We start from the raw sequence: 19065 nt of genomic DNA on the forward strand, positions 1-19065 counted from the left end.
ATTAACCTACTACTACCATGTATGCTATTTTTTTTTTAATTTTTTAATTTTTAATTTTATTTTATTTTTATTTTTTTATTTTAAAGTGTGTTAGCATTTTCTGTCATTTAGGTAAATTTTTTTTCTGTCATCTTATTATAGTAACTTCTTTGGGGTTTTATAATGAGATTACAGTTTTGTGTTAAAGGACATTTCTTTTCTTTTTTTTTTTCTTTTTTTCTTTTTTTCAGCAACATTTCATTATATATAGTTTATACATTGTTTAAATTAATGGGCTCATCCAATATTATAACTATTGTCGCCCTCACTAATTTAATTTTGAATCATAACCATTATTTAGAATAATATTTGTTGATTTTAGTTTGTGGATTTTGCCAATTTTTAGGTTACAAAATTCTATTTAATATATGTTTTATTCGTTTTGGCTGGTTTAGTCGGTTTCATTTGTTCTTAGTATTTGGTATAAATTACATGTTGTGGCAAAAAAATTGAAAATACTTAAAATATTTTTTTAGGCAAATTCAACAAACTATTTAAAAAATGGTATTTTCATAAGTTTTTTTTTTAATGGCACAAAAATCCCTTTGATGTTTCTTTACATACCTAAGACTACTTTGTTGACTGACTCGGTCGGCAAAGACCACTCTTGCTGTATATAATGAATCACACAAATTTTGTAAATTTTGTAGATGACTTAAATGCCCATTTTGTCTAAATCAATGCCCATTTGTCTCCTCTAATAATAGAAAGTCCCGAATGTTATAATGTCGTTCAATCGACAACTTCTCTTACCTTACTTCTTCGTTTTTCTTGTCCTCTCCAACTTCGTATCCGCTACAACAACACCCAAAGAAGAAGGTATGTGTATGAGATATAAAGTTTCTGTTGGTGCGTGCCTTGTATAAAATTTAGTTCTCTTGTGATTTTAATTTCGCAGTGGATGCGTTAAGAGGTGTAGCGGAGAAGTTGCAAGTGCGTTGGGATTTCGAAGTGGATCCATGCGGCGTTAGTTCATCTGTATGGGGGATGAATGGTATACGATTCACAGAAAGTGTTACTTGTAACTGCTCCTCCGTCGTTTGCCACATCACCGGCATGTGCGTTCGTTTATTCTTCTCTTTTTTTTTTTTCCCTTACATCATCTTAAAGTTCCTATATCAACATGGTCATAAAATTTGGTGAATTTATTTTTTCCAACTGAATCCTTACCAATTTTCTACGTGTTTCCTTTGACTATTCGTGTTGTAGAAAATTGGTAGGAAATTTCCTAACATTTTCTCTTGGTATTATTTTTTTTCATACGAATATTTTTTTATCGATTTCTAACTAATTCATAATTACTTTAAAACGTGGGTTAAAGTAGAATTTTATTATCTATCAAATTATTCGTAAGAAAGTTTACAATAATAGTATGCCTCTATAATTTGGAGACCCTTTTTATTAACTCGAAATGTTTCTTTTACCTCTTATCATAATGAAAACAGAGTTCTCAGGGAACAAAACCTTAAAGGATCTCTTCCTACAGAATTTTCAAGACTTCCTTTCCTTCAAGAGATGTAAGCGGATTCGCTCACCGATGTTTAACCCTCTAATGTTACTACTATCGGCCACCATTGGTGTCTGTCGCTAACTAACTTAACGGTCACACTCTTCTTTCTCTGCAGTGATCTCTCTAGAAACTATTTCAATGGGTCCATTCATCCCAAATGGGGAGACTCATCACTTGTAAACATGTACGTAAATGCTTATCTCGCTTCATACGAACTTTATTTACACGTTTTGATTGTTTGAGTATGTTTATTGGAAAATTGAAAATGCAGCTCACTACTTGGAAACCAGATAAGTGGTCCAATCCCAAAAGAACTTGGAAACCTTTCCAACCTTCTTACTCTGTGAGTACACTTCTTTGTGACAAGAGTGATGAGAGTTTATGATACGAATAATTGTGTATTGACTCTCATAATAGTAGAGGTTGAGGTACATATGTTTATATAGAGAGGAGATGACAATGATAAACCTAATTATCCTAGTTTCCGAATATACACAAATACATACTAATGGGATAGTTATTAGAAATATATTCTAACTAATTCTAGATACTTCTACACTTTGATCTCGTTCCTAAGTAATGTTTCAGTTTACTCAAAATCTGGCAATCTCTGATTCCATTTTTTTTTTTTTTATTTCCGGAACATTTGGTTTTATTAGTTCCTTGGAATACAACCAAATCTCAGGGAAATTACCTCCAGAGCTCGGGAATCTACCGAACATTCAAAGACTGTAAGATTTGTTTTTTCCAACTTCTCCCAAACTGTTCCTCTTTTTTCTTCTAACAGTTACTGGTCTTTGCTGGGATTGAGAGTCTGTGTTATCTTTGTAGGCTTCTAAGCTCTAACTACTTGAGCGGGCAAATACCAAGTACATTTGCCAACCTAACTAAACTGACTAATTTGTAAGTATTCCTGTGTTTTTATTTGATTATGAACATATGTTCTGTTGGAGATTTTTTACTTAATCTTGAGTCATTATTGGGCAATTCTCACACCATCTCTAAAGTTTTGTTTCCAAATTTAGCACACCATCTCTAAAGTTTAAAAATAACAATATATTTCAAAATTAATAACTTTTAATTACACCCTAAACTCTAAATACTAAAAATCTCACACCTTCAAAACTATAGCATGTAAATTACAGAACCCAAACCTAAAAACAAAAATTCTAAAAAATAATTAAAAATATTGTAATGTGTCAAATATTGCTATTTCAAAACATTTATGAAGTGTGTGCTATAATATTATAGAAAACTTATTTTAGTGTTATTTTAGGGTATTTCTCTTATTTTTATAAATATGCACTTAATTTTTTATCCAAAAAATTACGCTTTTAATTGATCTAATAAAATCTTAACCCGTTTTGATCTAATAAAAAATTTGATCCAATTTTGACATGTTTTTAAAGTAATACACAACACCTTTTTGAATTTAAGATGAGCAATCAAAATATTTTAAAATTTTAAGGACTCAAAATAACTTATATATATTTGCATCATCTAATATATATATATATATATATGTATATATATTAACCCCAAGACTTTCCTAATTGGATTTGGTTTATTTAGCTTGAGTTCACCTATATAATATGTGATCGTTAATTGTTGAGATTTATATATATATATAGATATATTTGGTACAAGAAATGGATAAATTAATTCTGATAAATTAATGTGAATATAAATTACTAATAATTAAGACATATACAGTAATAGATATATTACATGTTATTAGAAGTATTAGAAGGGCAAATGTCAAATGGTAATTAAGAGAGTAAAACCTCGCATATTCTTGATTACAGACGTATTAGTGACAACCAGTTCATTGGTACTATACCAGATTTCATCCAGAAATGGACAGGACTTGAGAGACTGTAAGCAACCTTTACAGCATGATGAGATTCTCTCACTTCTTGTTACTTATAAAAGATTGAAATTATGTTTGCTTTGCTTCATCAATCAGTGTCATTCAAGCAAGTGGTTTAAATGGACCGATTCCTAGTGCCATTGGTCTTCTGGGAACCTTAACAGACTTGTAAGTACACAAACTTTATGTGTTGGGATTCATTATTTTGCCTCTCAATCTCTTCAATAATATATATTTCTAACTCTTTTCCACATTTGTAATTTTGTAGGAGAATCAGTGACTTGAGCGGACCTGAATCTCCATTTCCGCCTCTACAAAATATGACATCCTTAAAGAGATTGTGAGCTCGAGCCTAAGACTAAACGAATTTGGTATTGGTTTCTTTTCACCTTTATTTAGCTAACTACCATTTTGTGTACGTTGCAGGATTCTTAGAAACTGCAACCTTACAGGGGGCTTACCTGCGTATATTGGAAGCAGAACCTTAAAGCATTTGTAAGTAATTTTTTTTTTGTTTTTCCCTTCCTTTTTCGGCAAGCATAAAATCGAATTATTGAAGAAAATGAATTTAAGCTGACTTTGTGAGACTCATTTTTCAGAGATATTAGCTTTAACAAACTTAGTGGACCAATCCCGGACGCATATACTGCTCTTTCAGATATAGATTACATGTATGCATGCTCTCTCCTCTTATTTCCTCTGTTTCACTAAAAGCTTTCAATGGAGTAATGAATTTTTTTTTTTTGCGACCTTGCAGATACTTTACAAGTAACAAGTTAAATGGAATAGTACCAAGTTGGATCACAGACAAAGGAGACACGATGTGAGTTATTTCCACCTACATTTATATATACAACACAGTTTCTTTGTACGTAGTGTGACATTACAACCTGAGAAGTAATGTTTTCTTTGGTTATTGTATCTTTTATGGCAGTGATCTTAGTTACAATAACTTCTCCAAAGATATTACAACCGAGAAATGTCAACATATATCCGTGTAGGAAGAACAATAAACATTTTAACTTCTCATGGTTTCAAATTAGCTATAATGCTTTATGATTTCTAGGTTTTTTTTCTTTTTCCAGGAATATGTTTTCAAGCACAAGCCCTTTAGCGGCAAATAACTCGTAAGTCTTTCTTAATTTCCTTATAACTTTTTTTAAAGCTTTGTATCTATCTAACAGTCACACTATATGTTACAGCTCAACTGTTTCGTGTCTGAGCACCTGTCCTAAAAGTAAGCCTTTGAAGCTATATATACATTACAAAACCATATCGAATGCTTATCTGGGCATCTACAAATAATTTGTTCTTATATAGCTTTCGACGGCCTTCATATAAACTGTGGTGGTAATGAAATAACAATCAATGGGACTAAGTATGACGGTGACACATGGGATCAACACGGTTTCTATGATAGTAGAAACGGGTGGGTTTCTAGCAACACGGGAAACTTCTTGAACGATGATCGTGTGAATAGTGGAAACACCGTATGGGAAAAATCATCAGAGCTTGAGATAACAAATTCTTACTTAGATTCTTGGCTTTATACACAAGCGCGGCTCTCGGCCATCTCCCTCACATATTACGCGTTTTGTCTTCGAGAGGGATCATATACGGTTAATCTTCACTTCGCTGAAATTATGTTTAGTGAAAGCAGTTTGGGAAGACGATTCTTTGACATATACGTTCAGGTAATTTTTTGACTAAACGTGTTTCTTGATTGTCAGAAAAAAATTGTGTAGCCTGAATCAACTGGTTGGTGTGTGCTATATACTATAATTTGCAGGGTAAACTTGAGGTGAAAGATTTCAATATTGTTGATGAGGCAAAAGGTGTGGGAAGAGCTGTGGTTAAGAAATTTCCGGTAGTGGTTACAAATGGCAAACTGGAGATAAGATTGCAGTGGGCTGGGAAAGGAACTCAAGCTATTCCTATGAGTGGTGTATATGGTTCTCTAATATCAGCAGTATCGGTAGATCCAACTGGTGGTAGTGGAGGAAGTTCTGTTGGTACAGTGGTTGGTATTGTAATCGCTACAACAGTGTTTCTTGTGCTTTTAGTCGGCGGTATATTATGGTTGAGAGGTTGCTTAAGATCCAAGAGTAACATGGAAAAAGGTACTAAAAAAACACTTAATTAAAACTGTTTTTTAATATTCCAATTCATTTTGAGTTCTTGTCTCTTCGTTTCTACCTTAACTTAATTGTGTTTCTTCACCTCAGATTTTAAGAACTTAGATTACCAGATTAGTTCGTTCTCGTTGAGGCAAATCAAAGTTGCTACGGATAACTTTGATCAGGCAAACAAGATCGGAGAAGGCGGTTTCGGTCCTGTACACAAGGTTAGCATCATACTGTGATATGGCATTGCTAATTTGAGAGAAGGGGAGATGAATGATATACATTGATATATGAATTTTAATGCTTGTCCATTGTATGAATACAGGGGATGTTAGCTGATGGAACCGTTATCGCAGTGAAGCAGCTATCATCAAAATCAAATCAAGGGAATCGAGAGTTCTTGAACGAGATTGCTATGATTTCCGCTTTGCAGCATCCTCATTTGATTAAACTATATGGATGTTGTGTAGAAGGTAATCAGCTTCTGCTAGTTTACGAGTACTTGGAAAACAACAGCCTCGCGCGAGCTCTTTTTGGTTAGTCAACCCTTTTATACACCTAGCTAATTTTAGCTTAAAACGTCTAATTTCTTACCTTTTTAGTCCAATCCAAATTATTGTTTTGCTCAAACAGCAATGTTTTTGTAAATTTATCAAATTTAAAGGTCCTGAAGAGACTCAGATAGAACTAAACTGGCCAACGAGGCAGATGATATGCATGGGAATAGCGAGAGGACTAGCTTATCTCCACGAGGAATCAAGACTCAAGATTGTACATAGAGATATCAAAGCCACTAATGTATTGCTGGACAAGGAACTAAACCCAAAGATTTCGGATTTTGGTCTTGCTAAGCTTGATGAACAAGGAAACACACACATGAGCACACGAGTAGCGGGAACATAGTAAGTTAACTATCAGTAATCAAAAACAAGATGTTTCAGCTCTATGAGACTTCTTATATATAACCAAAGAAAAACTTGCAGTGGATACATGGCTCCAGAATACGCAATGAGAGGCCATTTGACAGATAAAGCCGACGTCTATAGTTTCGGTGTTGTGGCTCTGGAAATCGTTCATGGAAAGAGCAACAGAAGCCCTCAATACAAGGACGATATCTTCTACCTTCTTGACTGGGTATATATCATTATTTCACAGCTAAAACCCTAAATACTTAAACTCTAAACCTAACTCATATAGTAGATCTGAATCTCATTGTCTTCCACAGGTACATGTTCTAAGGAAGCAAAACAAACTGCTGGAAGTTGTAGATCCTAGGCTAGGAACAGATTACAACATGCGAGAAGCAATGATGATGATTCAGATCGGGATCCTCTGCACCAGTCCAGCTCCGGGGGATAGACCGTCGATGTCTACGGTGGTGACTATGCTCGAAGGGCATTCGACGGTGAATGTTGAGAAGCTTCTAGAAGCTTCGTTTAACAAAGAAAGCGAAAAGGACGAAGAGAACGTGAAAGCGATGAAGAGACATTTCGCGACTATAGGTGAAGAAGAGATAACGAGTAGGACTGATCGGGCTATCTTCGACGTTATTTATCCTGTTCAGCTTGATTATGTTGAGTAATGTCTATTTTGTATTCAAACCAAGTAAGGAAATCAGAGAAACTAAACTAGATGGAATCATCAGTCTACTTAAGCTAATGGAGTGGTTTAAGTTGCTTGTAAAACTAGGCTACAATCTAGTACTAAGCAAAGCCTAGTGGGAGTAGTTTCGTAGTAAAAATCAGAGAGTGCTTACTTGCTCTATATATAACTATGTATGTGTTCTTTGAAATTCTGAAGGAAATGTACTAGTTTCATCATCTCATTTCTCTCTAAAATACGTATGATCATTTTATAGGCATTAATAGTACAATTTAATTATCAACCAATATATATAAGATTGATATATTTAAATTTGGTTTTCACAATTTTTACTTTTTTAGAATGTAAATATATTTCAACCAACATTCTAAAACCTATATTCTTCCCCACCCAGAATATTTTATTAATATACTTTTAAATGTTGAAAATAATATACAAATTGGAATTTATTCTTGTAGTCAAACATTGCAATATTCTTGTAGTCAAACTCTCTTTATGGGTTAAACAGAGGTATAAAAAGATTCTTATAGTCAAACTTTCTTTCTTCACCTATATACTTCCGACGGAAAAAAAAAACAATCATCTATATATACAATATCTAATACATTCCGAAAAAAAAGATTCTTCACTACATACATTTCCGAACCAACAAACAATTGTTTCTTTGTCAATCTTCTCAAAAATGAAACTAATACAAACTGAAGTGATGTTTTTTTTGTTTATCCTCATCTCGGCTTTAATATTCCAACAATCGAAAGCTCAGAAAAATTATTGTTCGAGAACCAACATAGACCAGATACCGGGATGTTTCCATGCGTTGCAATTAGCATACAAGAAAGATTACAGTCAGCTAACAAGGGATTGTTGTAGAGCAGTGTTCTCACTTCCTACTTCTTGCGTCGTGCGTATCTATCCTGGAAAAACTTATCCTATTACTGCCTTCAGATTAATTTGTGTTTATAAAGATGATATTCCACCATCAAGTTTATAAGTTTTCTGTATCTATTAATGATACAATAAAGAAATGAATAAATTTTAATTTCTTTGTAATTTCTAAATTATATGGTAAATTCCTTTCACTTTTTCTCACTCGACACTTATCGGATGTTTGGGGTCTTATCTTTATCTTCTTCCTTATACTGTAAAAGGATATCAACTTATAACATGTAAGCATCTCTCATTTGTTGGGATTTAATTTTTAAATTTTATTTCGAAAACACCCATAGTAGATTATTTAAAAGATCAATCACGTGAACATAGTAAAATTATTATTTTTCGCAATGTTAACAATTTTTTAATTAATAATAATCCATGAACTAAAGCATATGTTTTTGACTTAGAATCGTATTTCATATGTAAACCATACAAAGGATAAATCTTGAAAGTAAAGTATCGTAATATAATCATATATATTACCTTTGAAATGTAGATATTCGACCCGTAATCTTTCTACACCCAAGAGCGGTCCTTGATATATCTAAATATTTGTTTCCTATCGTAGGCAATGTCATATTCAAATTTGAATCCATTAAACTTGCGAGGAGCTTTAGGGCACTAACTTCTCGTTTGCATGAGTGTGTGTGGAAGTGGAACACAAAAACAATTGTACTGTTTTTTTTTTTTTTTGGTAACAAAAACAATTGTACTGTTCTCAAAACAAAACATACGTACCAATGTTTACTTATTTCAGTTATGTCTTAACGTTTATGTTTATGAATAAAACATTGTTATGTACCATGCACTGTTCTCAAAACAAAAATACGTACCAACTAGATAGTTACCATGCTGTGCAGCACGGAAAAATGTTTACGTAAATATTTACATGTTACATAGTAATGAATTTGTCAGTGCGAGAAAAAATTAATCTAAAAAATCACAACGTCACAATTTTCTAATTAACATATCTTAAATATATTCCTTTAATAATTTTTTGGCTAAAATAAATTGATTTTTACTCATTTTCTTATTACTCAAAGGATATCCACCTAACACATTGATATATTTATATCCTTTTTTTCGTTAAATCAATTCATTTTGTCAGATAATAAGAAAAAACCACTTAAGCCAAATTCAATTTGTGTGTTAGTGTGTATCAATTAAATTTGAAATTAACAAGGGAAATTTTTTATCTCTCCCAACCAAAGAAATGATGTCCACCTAAGCCAAAAGAAGAACCATTTAACTATATTCAAAACTATTAAATAATCATGCCCATTTATATTTAAATTTAAATTTAGTGTTACTTTAATATAAGAAAAATTAAAATAAAAAATAAAGAATAAAAGAAATATTAACACTGGTTATATAAAATATAAAGTGAATAATTATTACCCAAGTGAGAGTAGATTAGTAGGTAGAATCTGGCAAAAAAAAACAAAAAATCAGATCCGGATAAACTAACTAACTTTAGATCGAGGTTAAATTTGTTTCCTAATCTAGATAGATACCCAATCCGATCCCAGTTAGTTACTTGATTAATACATAGTTTTCTTAAATAAATGTTGTGTACAGTATATGTTAATAATTATATGGTCCATGAGTCCCATATATATATAGTAAGTATTTAGGAAGTGGATTTAATTAATTAGAGTGAACAGTTTCAATGTTATTAATGGAATGACTTGTTGCTCCAAATCCAAAAGTAATTATCTGATAATTTCACAAATCTCCTATAAAACCTAAACCGGCTTTGGAATAATAATAATATGCTTACAAATTAAGAAAAACAGTGTGAAATCATAGCTTAAAATGGCGTGTTTTATTAAACCGGACTAAACCGGAGTCCACTTAAGAGTGGTTCGCTCAGTCCCAAAGCAGAATCAGATGAGCGAGTCATGATTCCGCGTTTCCTTCTTCTTTCTCTTCTAGACCTGACCGCGGATTTCACAAAAAGGTGTGTTTCTCTAAACCCTAAAACTCTCCAGATCGCTTTTGATTTCGTTTCTCTGTGGTGTCTTATGCGAAGTAAGGGTTCCTCTGTTTTGATTCCTCGATTCGGCTCCGTGTTTTAGTGTTGTTTAGCCTTGATTCTTATGAAATTTGTTTGGTATCTACGACACGGTCGATGGATTTCATAGAGTCGATAGAGTTTAGAAATGGTGATTCGATTTCGCTGGTTTTAGATCACATCTTGTTCTTTAAACTTGTTCCGAACTAACTTGCAAGCGATGTCGTCTAGTTCTTCTACTGAGAATTGCGAAATTTGTGCTGAGGGGTTTTGCATTAGGTTACAGTCTGTAGTTTTGTATAGTGACATGCTAGAACTCTGCTGGAATTGTGTTTTCTTTTTTTTTAATTGTGCTGAGGGTTTTGCTTTAGCGTACAATATGTACTTCTGTATATCGATGTGCTACAACTTTGTTGAATCTTTTATCTCTGGTTGTGGGATATAAAGTATTGTAGTTCTGTATATTGACGTGCTAAAACTTTGAATCTTTCATCTCTATTTCTCCTAAGATTCTGCGAGGATTGTAAATTTTGTGCTGAGGGGTTTGCATTAGGGATGATACAATATGATGGTTTTCCATTAGCACACGGTATGTAGTTTTGTATATCTACAACTTTGAATCTTTCATCTCTTATTTTGGATGTACAGAACTTATGATGCGTTGATGCTAGAGCCACATTTTTGCTGGTCGTTTTTAATATAATGTAACCTCACGTCATTTCATTGTCATTGTCAGGTCGTGCATTTAGTGTGTCGCTATGTCTGCTAGGAAGAGGATCGCTTTTGGTTTGGACAATCTACCAGAGAGTTTACTTTGCAACATATTGTCTTTCTTGCCAATAAAATTTGCTGCAACTACTCCGTTCTCTCAAAAAGCTGGCGCTATGCGTGAGCCTTCTCACCAAACCTTTCATTTAGATACGACGAAGGTGCTGATGGGTTGGCTTTTGTCGACTTTGTTGATACAGTTTTGCCTTCGCGAGCAAATGCTTTGGTAAAGAAGTTCTCTTTGTATCTTGTTGAAGGCGTTGATGGAGAACCTGTTGGTGGTTGGATACGCTATGCTTTGCAACACGAGGTGTCAAATATTGAGATACAAATATATAATCTGAATAATTGGTCCGGACCACCTCGAGACGTCTTTGTGGCCAAGAAACTAGTTAGGCTGGAAATAGGCACTGGGGATTGTTGCATCATTGACCTGGAAGGTGATTGTAATCTCCCAAGTCTGAAGATTCTTCGTCTTGATGATGTTCAGTTGAAGCTTCTCTCAAGTTGCCCTGTTCTTGAGGAGTTAGCTATGGTGGACATGAGGTGGCATGACCGGGATGTTTGTTGTGTGCGTAGCACAAGTCTCAAGAGAATAAAGATCTGCTAGGAATCTGAATCTGATGATGATGAAGGCCATAATGGACGTCCTAAGAGTGTGTCATTTGACACTCCAAATCTTCTGTACTTTAAATATTCAGATGATAATGCTAGCAAGTATCCAACAACCAACTTTGATAAGCTTGTTTAGGCCAAGCTTAAACTTGGCAGAAAAGCAGAGCAAGAAGAAAAAGAGAATGTAGCCGGTGATGTTACAGATTTTTGGAAGGTTATCAGCAACGTTGAGATCCTTGTCCTAAAGTCAGAAACTCTTGAGGTTTGCTGATCTCAGTCTCTTGAATCTGAATACTACTTTTGCCTTTTGCTGTGATGATTTAGTTGACATGGTCTTGTTGTCGGGGTGCTTACGGAGGATCATATGCCAGTGTTCAAAAACATGAGTCAGCTGACAATTGAGAAGAAGACTGGCCCAAAACTAAGATGGGAATTTCTGCAAGCTCTGCTCAATAACTGTCCAAATCTAGAAACACTGCTCCTCAAAGTAACAAATCATGCTTCTTGGTGTTTTGGTCAACCTTTTGCAGAAGGTGAGCAAGAAATTTGAATGTAGTGAAGATAAAGAATCTTCAATGGAGGACGTGAAACAGTTTTTGGAGGAAGTGGAGATGAGTTTTGAAGAAGAATAGATAGAACATATCATCCTTTTTTTTTTTTCTCTTATGGACCATCTGATATAACATTTTTCTTTGGAAAATAAACACTTATTAAAAAAACAAAATGGTCTTGCTTATTATAATCTATTTTAGAAAGGGTTTGGTGTTACACAGTGAAATTATTTTTAGGGATGCTTGCTAAACAAGACTCCTAACTTGAGTCAATTGCAAGATTAGACTTTTCTTTTTTTTCTCTCCAACATTTGCCACTTTTTTCCAATTAAATCCTTATGTGTTCGTTATATTCACAAAAATGCCATTATTTCTGATTTATTTGAATTTCTTGCAAAAATGTTTATTACATCCATATCCTCATCTTCTTCTTTTATTTACGGTTGTGCCACCGCCATCAATTTTCTAACAACCATGAACAACCAAATTTGAAACTCTTAATGCTTCAACAACCCAAATTTGTTAGCTTAAATAACACACAATGCTATGAGAACTTCATTTTCTTCCATCTCCTCTCCATTTTAATCCAAAAAAATTTGCAAATGCGTTCATCTTGTCATATGTCGTGATTCTTGGATAGTGATTAAATTGGTTCTGGGTTTCTTCTGTGGTGACTAAAGAAGACGTCCGTAGTACTTGGCATTGCGAAACAACCACCGATAAGGTTATTTTTTGGTAGATTTCATGATTTTCCTTGATTTTTTGCGAAATTAGACTTCATTTGTTATTCTAATCGTCATAATATCATGTAAAGTCTACTATGTGGTCAGTTTTGCAATTAAAAATTTATCGAGTTTCGAGCCAGTAGACTGAAATTTCAGTCACCTTAATTTCATTTGAAAAAAAAAAAATATTGTTCAGACTGCATTATAATCTTTCCGTCGGATACTTCGTTTGCAGTCTACTAAGGTGTATTTTTGCAATTGACCAAATTCTTGACTTTTTAGTTATGACTGCCGGACGAAGTCTTCTCACGATAATAAAAGAATAGACTTCTATAGTGGCTATTTTTGGTGTTGACCAAAATATAAAAGCATTGACCGTAATATTATTGATATAAAATTAATAAGTTGACTGCAAAAGAAGTTTACCAATTAAAAAATTAAAATGTTGGTCAACCCCAAAAATGACCACGGCAGACTGCAAACGAAGTCAACATTCTTGGAGACTTCGTACGTAGTTTACTTGGCAAAAGTCAAACTTGGTCAATTGCAAAACTAACCACAACGAAGTTTACTTTTTCTAGTTGAAGGATAGATGAAGTCTACTTGTTAGCTAGAAGTCTACTACAAAGTCAATGGTTTGGTCAATTGCAAAAATAATCAGAGTAGACTGTAATGGAAGTTAACTTGTTGAAACTTTCTAAGAAGTCTACTCTGTTCTATGTTTTTAATTGCAAAACTGACCAAAAAATTAACAAAAGAAGACAACAAAAGAAGTCAACTATCCTAGTAGACTTCATCCAGTGTGCTTTATTAAATTGTAATTGCAAAAATAGACCACACAAAATAGAGTTCAAGGGAAGTATCTTCATAGAGGCTAGTTTATATCTACACGGTTGACATAAACATGAAGTCTTCATAATTTGAAAGCCTATTTATTGCAAATTGGTGAATAATTTTTAAGATTTTCTTGTTGTATTCTTTTATATATGTTATGTACTTGCCTTTGTATGTTTTTGACATGATTATATATTATACATATGGAAAAATCAAATTTTTGGTTTTCTTAGGCAGTTAGATCATTAACTTAGACTTATTTTGGAAGTCAATGTGTTGGAGTTTTTTGTGAAGGCTGTATAATTGAAAAAGTCTATAATTGAATATATATAAAGATTTTTTTGAATTTTTAGTTCAAAGATGAAACGACGGCGACAAATTCATAGTGGGCGATACAACACATTCACACAATTAATATTCATTTTCTTTTTTTCTATTGATATTTAAGTTAAAAAATTTCTACAACAATTCTATCTCTAAGACTCTAACTGTTACACAACTAGTAGTTAATAATGATCGTGCTCTCTTTACAAAAACACTTTCAACTTAAATTAATTAATGATCGTGCTTATATTTTCGTTTGACCAATGTTGCTAAGCAACACTTATCTAACCATGGATTTTGTACAGCTCTGAAACCAGTTTCTAATAATTCGATTATACGTCTGTATTTGTAAATAGAATCCTAGAGAACAAAAGATAGCTCAAACGTTGCCCAATGTTGCTAAACAGAATTTTATTTGGATTTGGTTTACAATGTCACATGCCCTTTTCTTAACTTAAACAATGGAAAACTTCCATACCCATCATACAATGTATCTTAAGCTTACACAACGAAGATAACTATAATAAATTAATAATCGTGCAATATGAGTTGTTAAAGTAGCTTCTATCTCTGTAGAAAAATGTTTGCTTTCTGCTAAAGTTTGTTGGTAAATGTTTTGAATAATGGTGAAGATCCTTGAGCATCCTTAGTGAACAAGGGGGGGTCATTACATATTCACAGTCCCAAAGTATTCATCAGATATGAGGGCAAGAGTTTTGAGATCAAAGTGTTTACCTCAAATGATTTTCCGGAATTTTCAAATTCCAACATACTCAATGCAATGCTCTGCTCATCTGAATAGAGGCGAGTAATGTGAAGAAGTCAGTAAAGACAATGGAATTATGGTAGTTCAAGCAATGAATTGTGTTTTGGGAAAGATACCTGCAATAGAACCAAGCGCTTCTGCAGCCTCATGTCTACTCGTTTGGTGCTCGTTCGCATCTCTCAGTACTTTGCTTACAGTAGCCAAAGCAGTTTTATTTTGCAATTGGCCCAATACATAAGCAACCTAATACGGTTTAAGGTTGGAGAACAATAAGCAGAGATTCAACTATGGCAGAAACAGCTTCATCTCCACCATGATGAAACAGCTTCAAGTTGCAGATGGTTACAATATCAGCAAGGGTAACAGAGTGTCCAACAAGGAAACTGTTGGAAGCGAGATGTGTGTTCAAAGCCTCAAGTCCCCTCTTCAATGCAGAAATAGCTGCTTCCTCAGCCTTCATTCATACAAAACCATTATAAAGATGAGAACACTAGTCTACTATTAGTATTAGAGTGCAAGGGGTAGCAAGATTTTAGCACAGTATACGAGACAAGAAACAAAAATTAAGGAAAGCTTACAGGAGCAGAGAAAGGAGCATAGCCCATTCTAGGAGCAAACCACTTCAACATGTTGGCATCAATCTCCAACGAGGAGAAATCAATCCATTGCTCAATCTGAGCCTGAAAGGTTAACCTATACACATAGACATTAAAAAAATGTGCAAGAAATAATAAAAAGGAAAGCAAGACGATTAACAAGAGCTTACGTATTCAATGAGGGAGGATCCATTCAAAGAGTTTTCACCATTCTTACGGCTCACTGCATTGGAACAACAAAACAGTCATTACCTTGAATACACTTTCAAGCAATGAATCATGTAACAGAGAAAAAAAAAAGAACTTGTACCATATCTGGCAATGGCATTGCTCTCAAATATGGCACCTTCAGGAGTCTCAACCACAGGAACCTAGTAAGATCATAACCTTTTATCAGATAAGAAATCACAGCAAACATCAATGGAAACAGATAACGTATCGAAAGGGATTCCACACCTTTCCAATAGGGTTCATCTTAAGAAACTCAGGGGATTTGTTAGTGACGCCCATCTGAAAACCTGCAGCCTCCTCGATCTTCACACATGCATACTCAGCAGCAACGAGTGCCTTAAAGGCACCTTAGTTTCCCTTGTATGTGTGCAAGATCTGAAAAAAAAAAGTAGTAAGATTCCCAAAAAACTCACCAATCAAACTCTAACACATCAGCTTCTCTATGCAACACAAAAATCGAATTCTCAAGATACACAACGAACATATATGTGAAATCAATCGTACACGGCTCTAGTCAAACGTATAATGAGCTAAGGAAGTGATGAATCACGTGTAATAGAAACTTACCAAAGCCATTGCTCAAACGGAGAAGATACGAACTCGGAGATCTTCTGAGTTCAGATCTAGTACCAAAAGAAAACAACAAGTAAACGATGAGTCGTCGATAAAATTTGGAAATGAGAGAATCGATAAGGAAAAGAAGTTGAGAGATGGATTCTTACGAGAGAAGCTGAAGTAGTTTTTTCCGAGAGAGCTTGAGCAAAGCGAGAGAGAAGGATACAAAAGCGGCGGCGAGGATCGTATAAAAGAGTGTATGTAAAATTAGGGCAAATAGTGAAAATTAAATATATACAACTCGGTTAATTAAAACCGATCGGTTATGTGCCTCGCCAAACCGAACCGAACCGGAAACCGAATTACCAAATTAATTTTGCCGATCGGTTTGTTGATCCTCTCATAGATGCTGCCGAAAACCGAATATCTCGGTTTAATCGGTTCAGTTCTCTCGGTTCTGACCGAATGTCCAGGACTAATATTAATAGTTGATGGCATAACAAAATCAACCACTAATAGTCTACAGAGAAGTCTACTTAAACAAACCCTAAATCAAATAATTTTAACATAATCAGCCTTTACTCCCTTAATTTGACTCGTTTATATGTAAATTTATTTTATTTCAATGCAGAAAGTCTATGTGGTTATTATTTGGTCAATAGGTTTATCAAATTATTTTTTATATTTTTTTTAATTAAAATTTAAACTATAATTAAGGAGTATACATATTGTTATGTCTTCTAGTTGACGTTAATTTGCAATCGACCTTAAAGAAATCTATTGCATACTTCCTCCGGGTTACATCTGTCATTTTGGCTTCTATTTTTTTGTTTGGTCGTAAGGGAGTCAACTGTAATTTCAACACGCTTAGTGGTTATGTTTCTTGAATATCGAATATGGGGTCTACGATTTTATTCAAATACAATTAAAGGTACAAAAAATGCAATTGTCCCTTATTTTTATTGATAATTAGGGCATATATGTAACATATTTAGCGTTATTACTAAAGAAGACGAACGACAAGACGTTGTATTTTGGAAAATTCTTAACTAGTATTCATTCTGTCTTATAATGCAAACCCATAATGTTGTCAACATGATCGGGAACAGTCAAGATTGTAGACATGTATCTCTTACGGCTTCCTATCTCCGTTTTGAGGTCAACATGTCGCATACTGTTTCGCTTTAGATCATAATAATAGACACGTAACATGGTGTGAGAGCTGTACCTTTTCTCGACAAAAACGATCTCACCACCACGAGTAGTACCGGAGATGATCCAATGTTCAAAACCCGTCATCTCACAAACGAAAAACTTGGACCAACCTTGTGTTTCCATAACCAAAATTTCCAAACCGCTTATCTCGCAAGAAGTGAGTGCTAACTTCTCTTGGTAGTTGATCAGAGTCGAATCGCGATGCATATGCATCAATAGTTTTGAAGCCTCGACATGATTAAATTTCTCGGAGCTAACATCAAAACTCATCAATTTAATATTTTCAGGAAAATGATAATCAAAATTTATATTCGCATCTCGGTAATAGATAATCCCGTTGATGCAAACATCACCTGGCAACAACATGAACTGAGGTCTCATAACTGGTTGGATGGTCCTCCACTGCTTAGCTGTGGGATCTCCCAATGTGAAAACTTGACAACTCTCACCCCAATTGGATCCTGGCATGGACAATACTTTGTATTGATCCTTGCAAGGGTCGTATCCGAAGAAGAAACCACGTATTTGCTTGGATTTCAACTCTGGTAAGTCAAAGGACTGCCTTGTGGTAGGGTTATATACAGCTAGCACATTAGGACGAAAATATTTTGACCAACAACAAACCAAGCCACGGACGTATTGATGATATTGTCCAGGGACTAATACTAATCCATTGTCAGTATTTAGAGGGCTAGTAGTAGACGAGAAGGCTATGATACTTTTTATAAAACTGTCGTCGGAGATGATATGGGCATCACGCGGAGGCTGATTCAAAGAACGAGTCAAGATTGAGTCTCTCAAGTCTCTACGGCAGCTGATTAATGATGACCACTGTTTCGAGACACATTGGGACCTCATTAGAGTTTTCGTCGGAAGTTTCTTGAGTATCTCCACGGTTAGATCAAGAGGTATATAGATAACTCCATCGTGACAACGTCGTGTTGGCGATGGTAAGGTCTCGTGGCTGTTCTTCTCTTCGCGCCCTCTTTTCATCACCTCTGTTTTGTATTGTAGAGACCCTACTCTAGGCTATATAGATAGATAATAATTAGCAAGAAAACATATAAGCATTTAATAACATGTACGTATATATATATTTACTTTCATTGAAAAGGAAATAATTTTAAAAAGAAGAGGTATATGTAAAGTTTCCTTTCTCTCTACTTGTATATATGTTAAACTTGTCTTAAAATTGTTCATACCAAAATTTCCACAAACTATCTAATATATTAAAGGAATAGTCGAAACGGCTAACATCCAATCTCACAAAAAATGACCTCATTTGTCCTTAATGAAAATTGTCCTTTAAACATTTTCGGACAAGTTTTTTTTGCCTATTTAGGTTGCTGAAACGCACCACATTGTTCACAAAAAATGACTTTTTTTGCCTATCTAATATATTTAGGTTACTAATTTGCCATTAATGAGATTCAAATCTGGACGTTTTTATCCTTATTATAATTTTTAAAAATTATTAAAAAAATTAATTACGAAAATATATGAATTAAAAGTCAAAATTTATTTAAAAAAATGGCAAAAAATCTAGATGGGCTTCTATCAAAAAAATATGTCAAGAATGCACCGTCTTAGTCAAAACCCTAAAATCATATGTCGTTTACTATTATAAATGCTAGATACCCTAACCATCCTCCATAACTCAAAAACAAGAAATAAAACCCTAAACTATTATCATATTCTCAAATTTATTTTTGTATTATAATTTTGGTCTTTTATATGATTCATCAGATTCTAATTTTTCATCCCCTCTTTTTGTTCTTTTTGTAGTGGTTATTT

At 33.9% G+C, this 19065-nt stretch overlaps 4 protein-coding genes and 1 pseudogene across 13 annotated transcripts; 3 read left to right on the plus strand and 2 right to left on the minus strand.

The window, feature by feature from the left end:
• The first annotated feature begins 679 nt into the window (after positions 1 to 679).
• LOC104779975 (putative leucine-rich repeat receptor-like serine/threonine-protein kinase At3g14840) lies at positions 680 to 7362 on the plus strand. Of its 7 annotated transcripts, none has more exons than XM_010504418.3 (23): positions 680 to 858; positions 938 to 1097; positions 1485 to 1556; positions 1665 to 1733; positions 1821 to 1892; positions 2209 to 2280; positions 2381 to 2452; positions 3355 to 3426; positions 3516 to 3587; positions 3688 to 3759; positions 3846 to 3914; positions 4019 to 4090; positions 4177 to 4242; positions 4354 to 4416; positions 4505 to 4546; positions 4622 to 4656; positions 4740 to 5113; positions 5209 to 5539; positions 5645 to 5763; positions 5868 to 6078; positions 6207 to 6444; positions 6526 to 6676; positions 6768 to 7362. In XM_010504418.3, the coding sequence occupies exons 1-23, from the start codon at positions 765 to 767 to the stop codon at positions 7122 to 7124; spliced, it is 2955 nt and encodes a 984-aa protein (XP_010502720.1). In that variant the 5' UTR covers positions 680 to 764; the 3' UTR covers positions 7125 to 7362. The 7 variants fall into 7 exon arrangements, with proteins under 7 accessions (XP_010502720.1, XP_010502721.1, XP_087366111.1 ...); XM_019244556.2 differs by having other exon boundaries at positions 770 to 858; positions 1485 to 1578; XM_010504419.3 differs by lacking the exon at positions 4354 to 4416.
• A 438-nt stretch (positions 7363 to 7800) lies between these two features.
• On the plus strand, positions 7801 to 8135 carry LOC104779977 (uncharacterized). The gene has a single exon (XM_019244391.2). The coding sequence runs from the start codon at positions 7827 to 7829 to the stop codon at positions 8133 to 8135; it is 309 nt and encodes a 102-aa protein (XP_019099936.1). The 5' UTR covers positions 7801 to 7826.
• A 1824-nt stretch (positions 8136 to 9959) lies between these two features.
• LOC104779978 (F-box/LRR-repeat protein At3g59210-like) lies at positions 9960 to 12198 on the plus strand. 2 transcript variants are annotated; one of them, XR_015596592.1, is made up of 5 exons: positions 9960 to 10037; positions 10601 to 10680; positions 10828 to 10979; positions 11060 to 11736; positions 11833 to 12198. XR_015596592.1 is itself a non-coding variant. In XM_087509988.1 (4 exons), exons 3-4 carry the CDS (start codon positions 10850 to 10852, stop codon positions 11467 to 11469), a joined length of 540 nt encoding a protein of 179 aa, XP_087366114.1. In that variant the 5' UTR covers positions 9961 to 10037; positions 10601 to 10680; positions 10828 to 10849; the 3' UTR covers positions 11470 to 12198. The 2 variants fall into 2 exon arrangements, 1 of the variants encoding a protein (XP_087366114.1); XM_087509988.1 differs by having other exon boundaries at positions 9961 to 10037; positions 11060 to 12198.
• Positions 12199 to 14302: 2104 nt separating this feature from the next.
• Positions 14303 to 16320, minus strand: LOC104779979 (putative elongation factor 1-gamma 2). 3 transcript variants are annotated; one of them, XM_087509990.1, is made up of 9 exons: positions 16224 to 16320; positions 16069 to 16124; positions 15727 to 15876; positions 15581 to 15641; positions 15441 to 15493; positions 15253 to 15367; positions 14791 to 15128; positions 14644 to 14702; positions 14303 to 14553 (listed from the first exon to the last, which is right to left on the minus strand). In XM_087509990.1, exons 5-7 carry the CDS (start codon positions 15461 to 15463, stop codon positions 14928 to 14930), a joined length of 339 nt encoding a protein of 112 aa, XP_087366116.1. In that variant the 5' UTR covers positions 15464 to 15493; positions 15581 to 15641; positions 15727 to 15876; positions 16069 to 16124; positions 16224 to 16320; the 3' UTR covers positions 14303 to 14553; positions 14644 to 14702; positions 14791 to 14927. The 3 variants fall into 3 exon arrangements, with proteins under 3 accessions (XP_087366116.1, XP_087366115.1, XP_019100103.1); XM_087509989.1 differs by having other exon boundaries at positions 14303 to 14702; XM_019244558.2 differs by having other exon boundaries at positions 14303 to 14702; positions 15253 to 15354; positions 16224 to 16319.
• A 779-nt stretch (positions 16321 to 17099) lies between these two features.
• LOC104783610 (putative F-box protein At1g32420 pseudogene) lies at positions 17100 to 18264 on the minus strand (annotated as a pseudogene).
• Between the last annotated feature and the right edge of the window lie 801 nt (positions 18265 to 19065).

The sequence above is a fragment of the Camelina sativa genome, chromosome 4 (genome assembly GCF_030686135.1).
Source record: "Camelina sativa cultivar CO46 ecotype springtype chromosome 4, ASM3068613v1".
Lineage (NCBI taxonomy): Eukaryota > Viridiplantae > Streptophyta > Magnoliopsida > Brassicales > Brassicaceae > Camelina > Camelina sativa.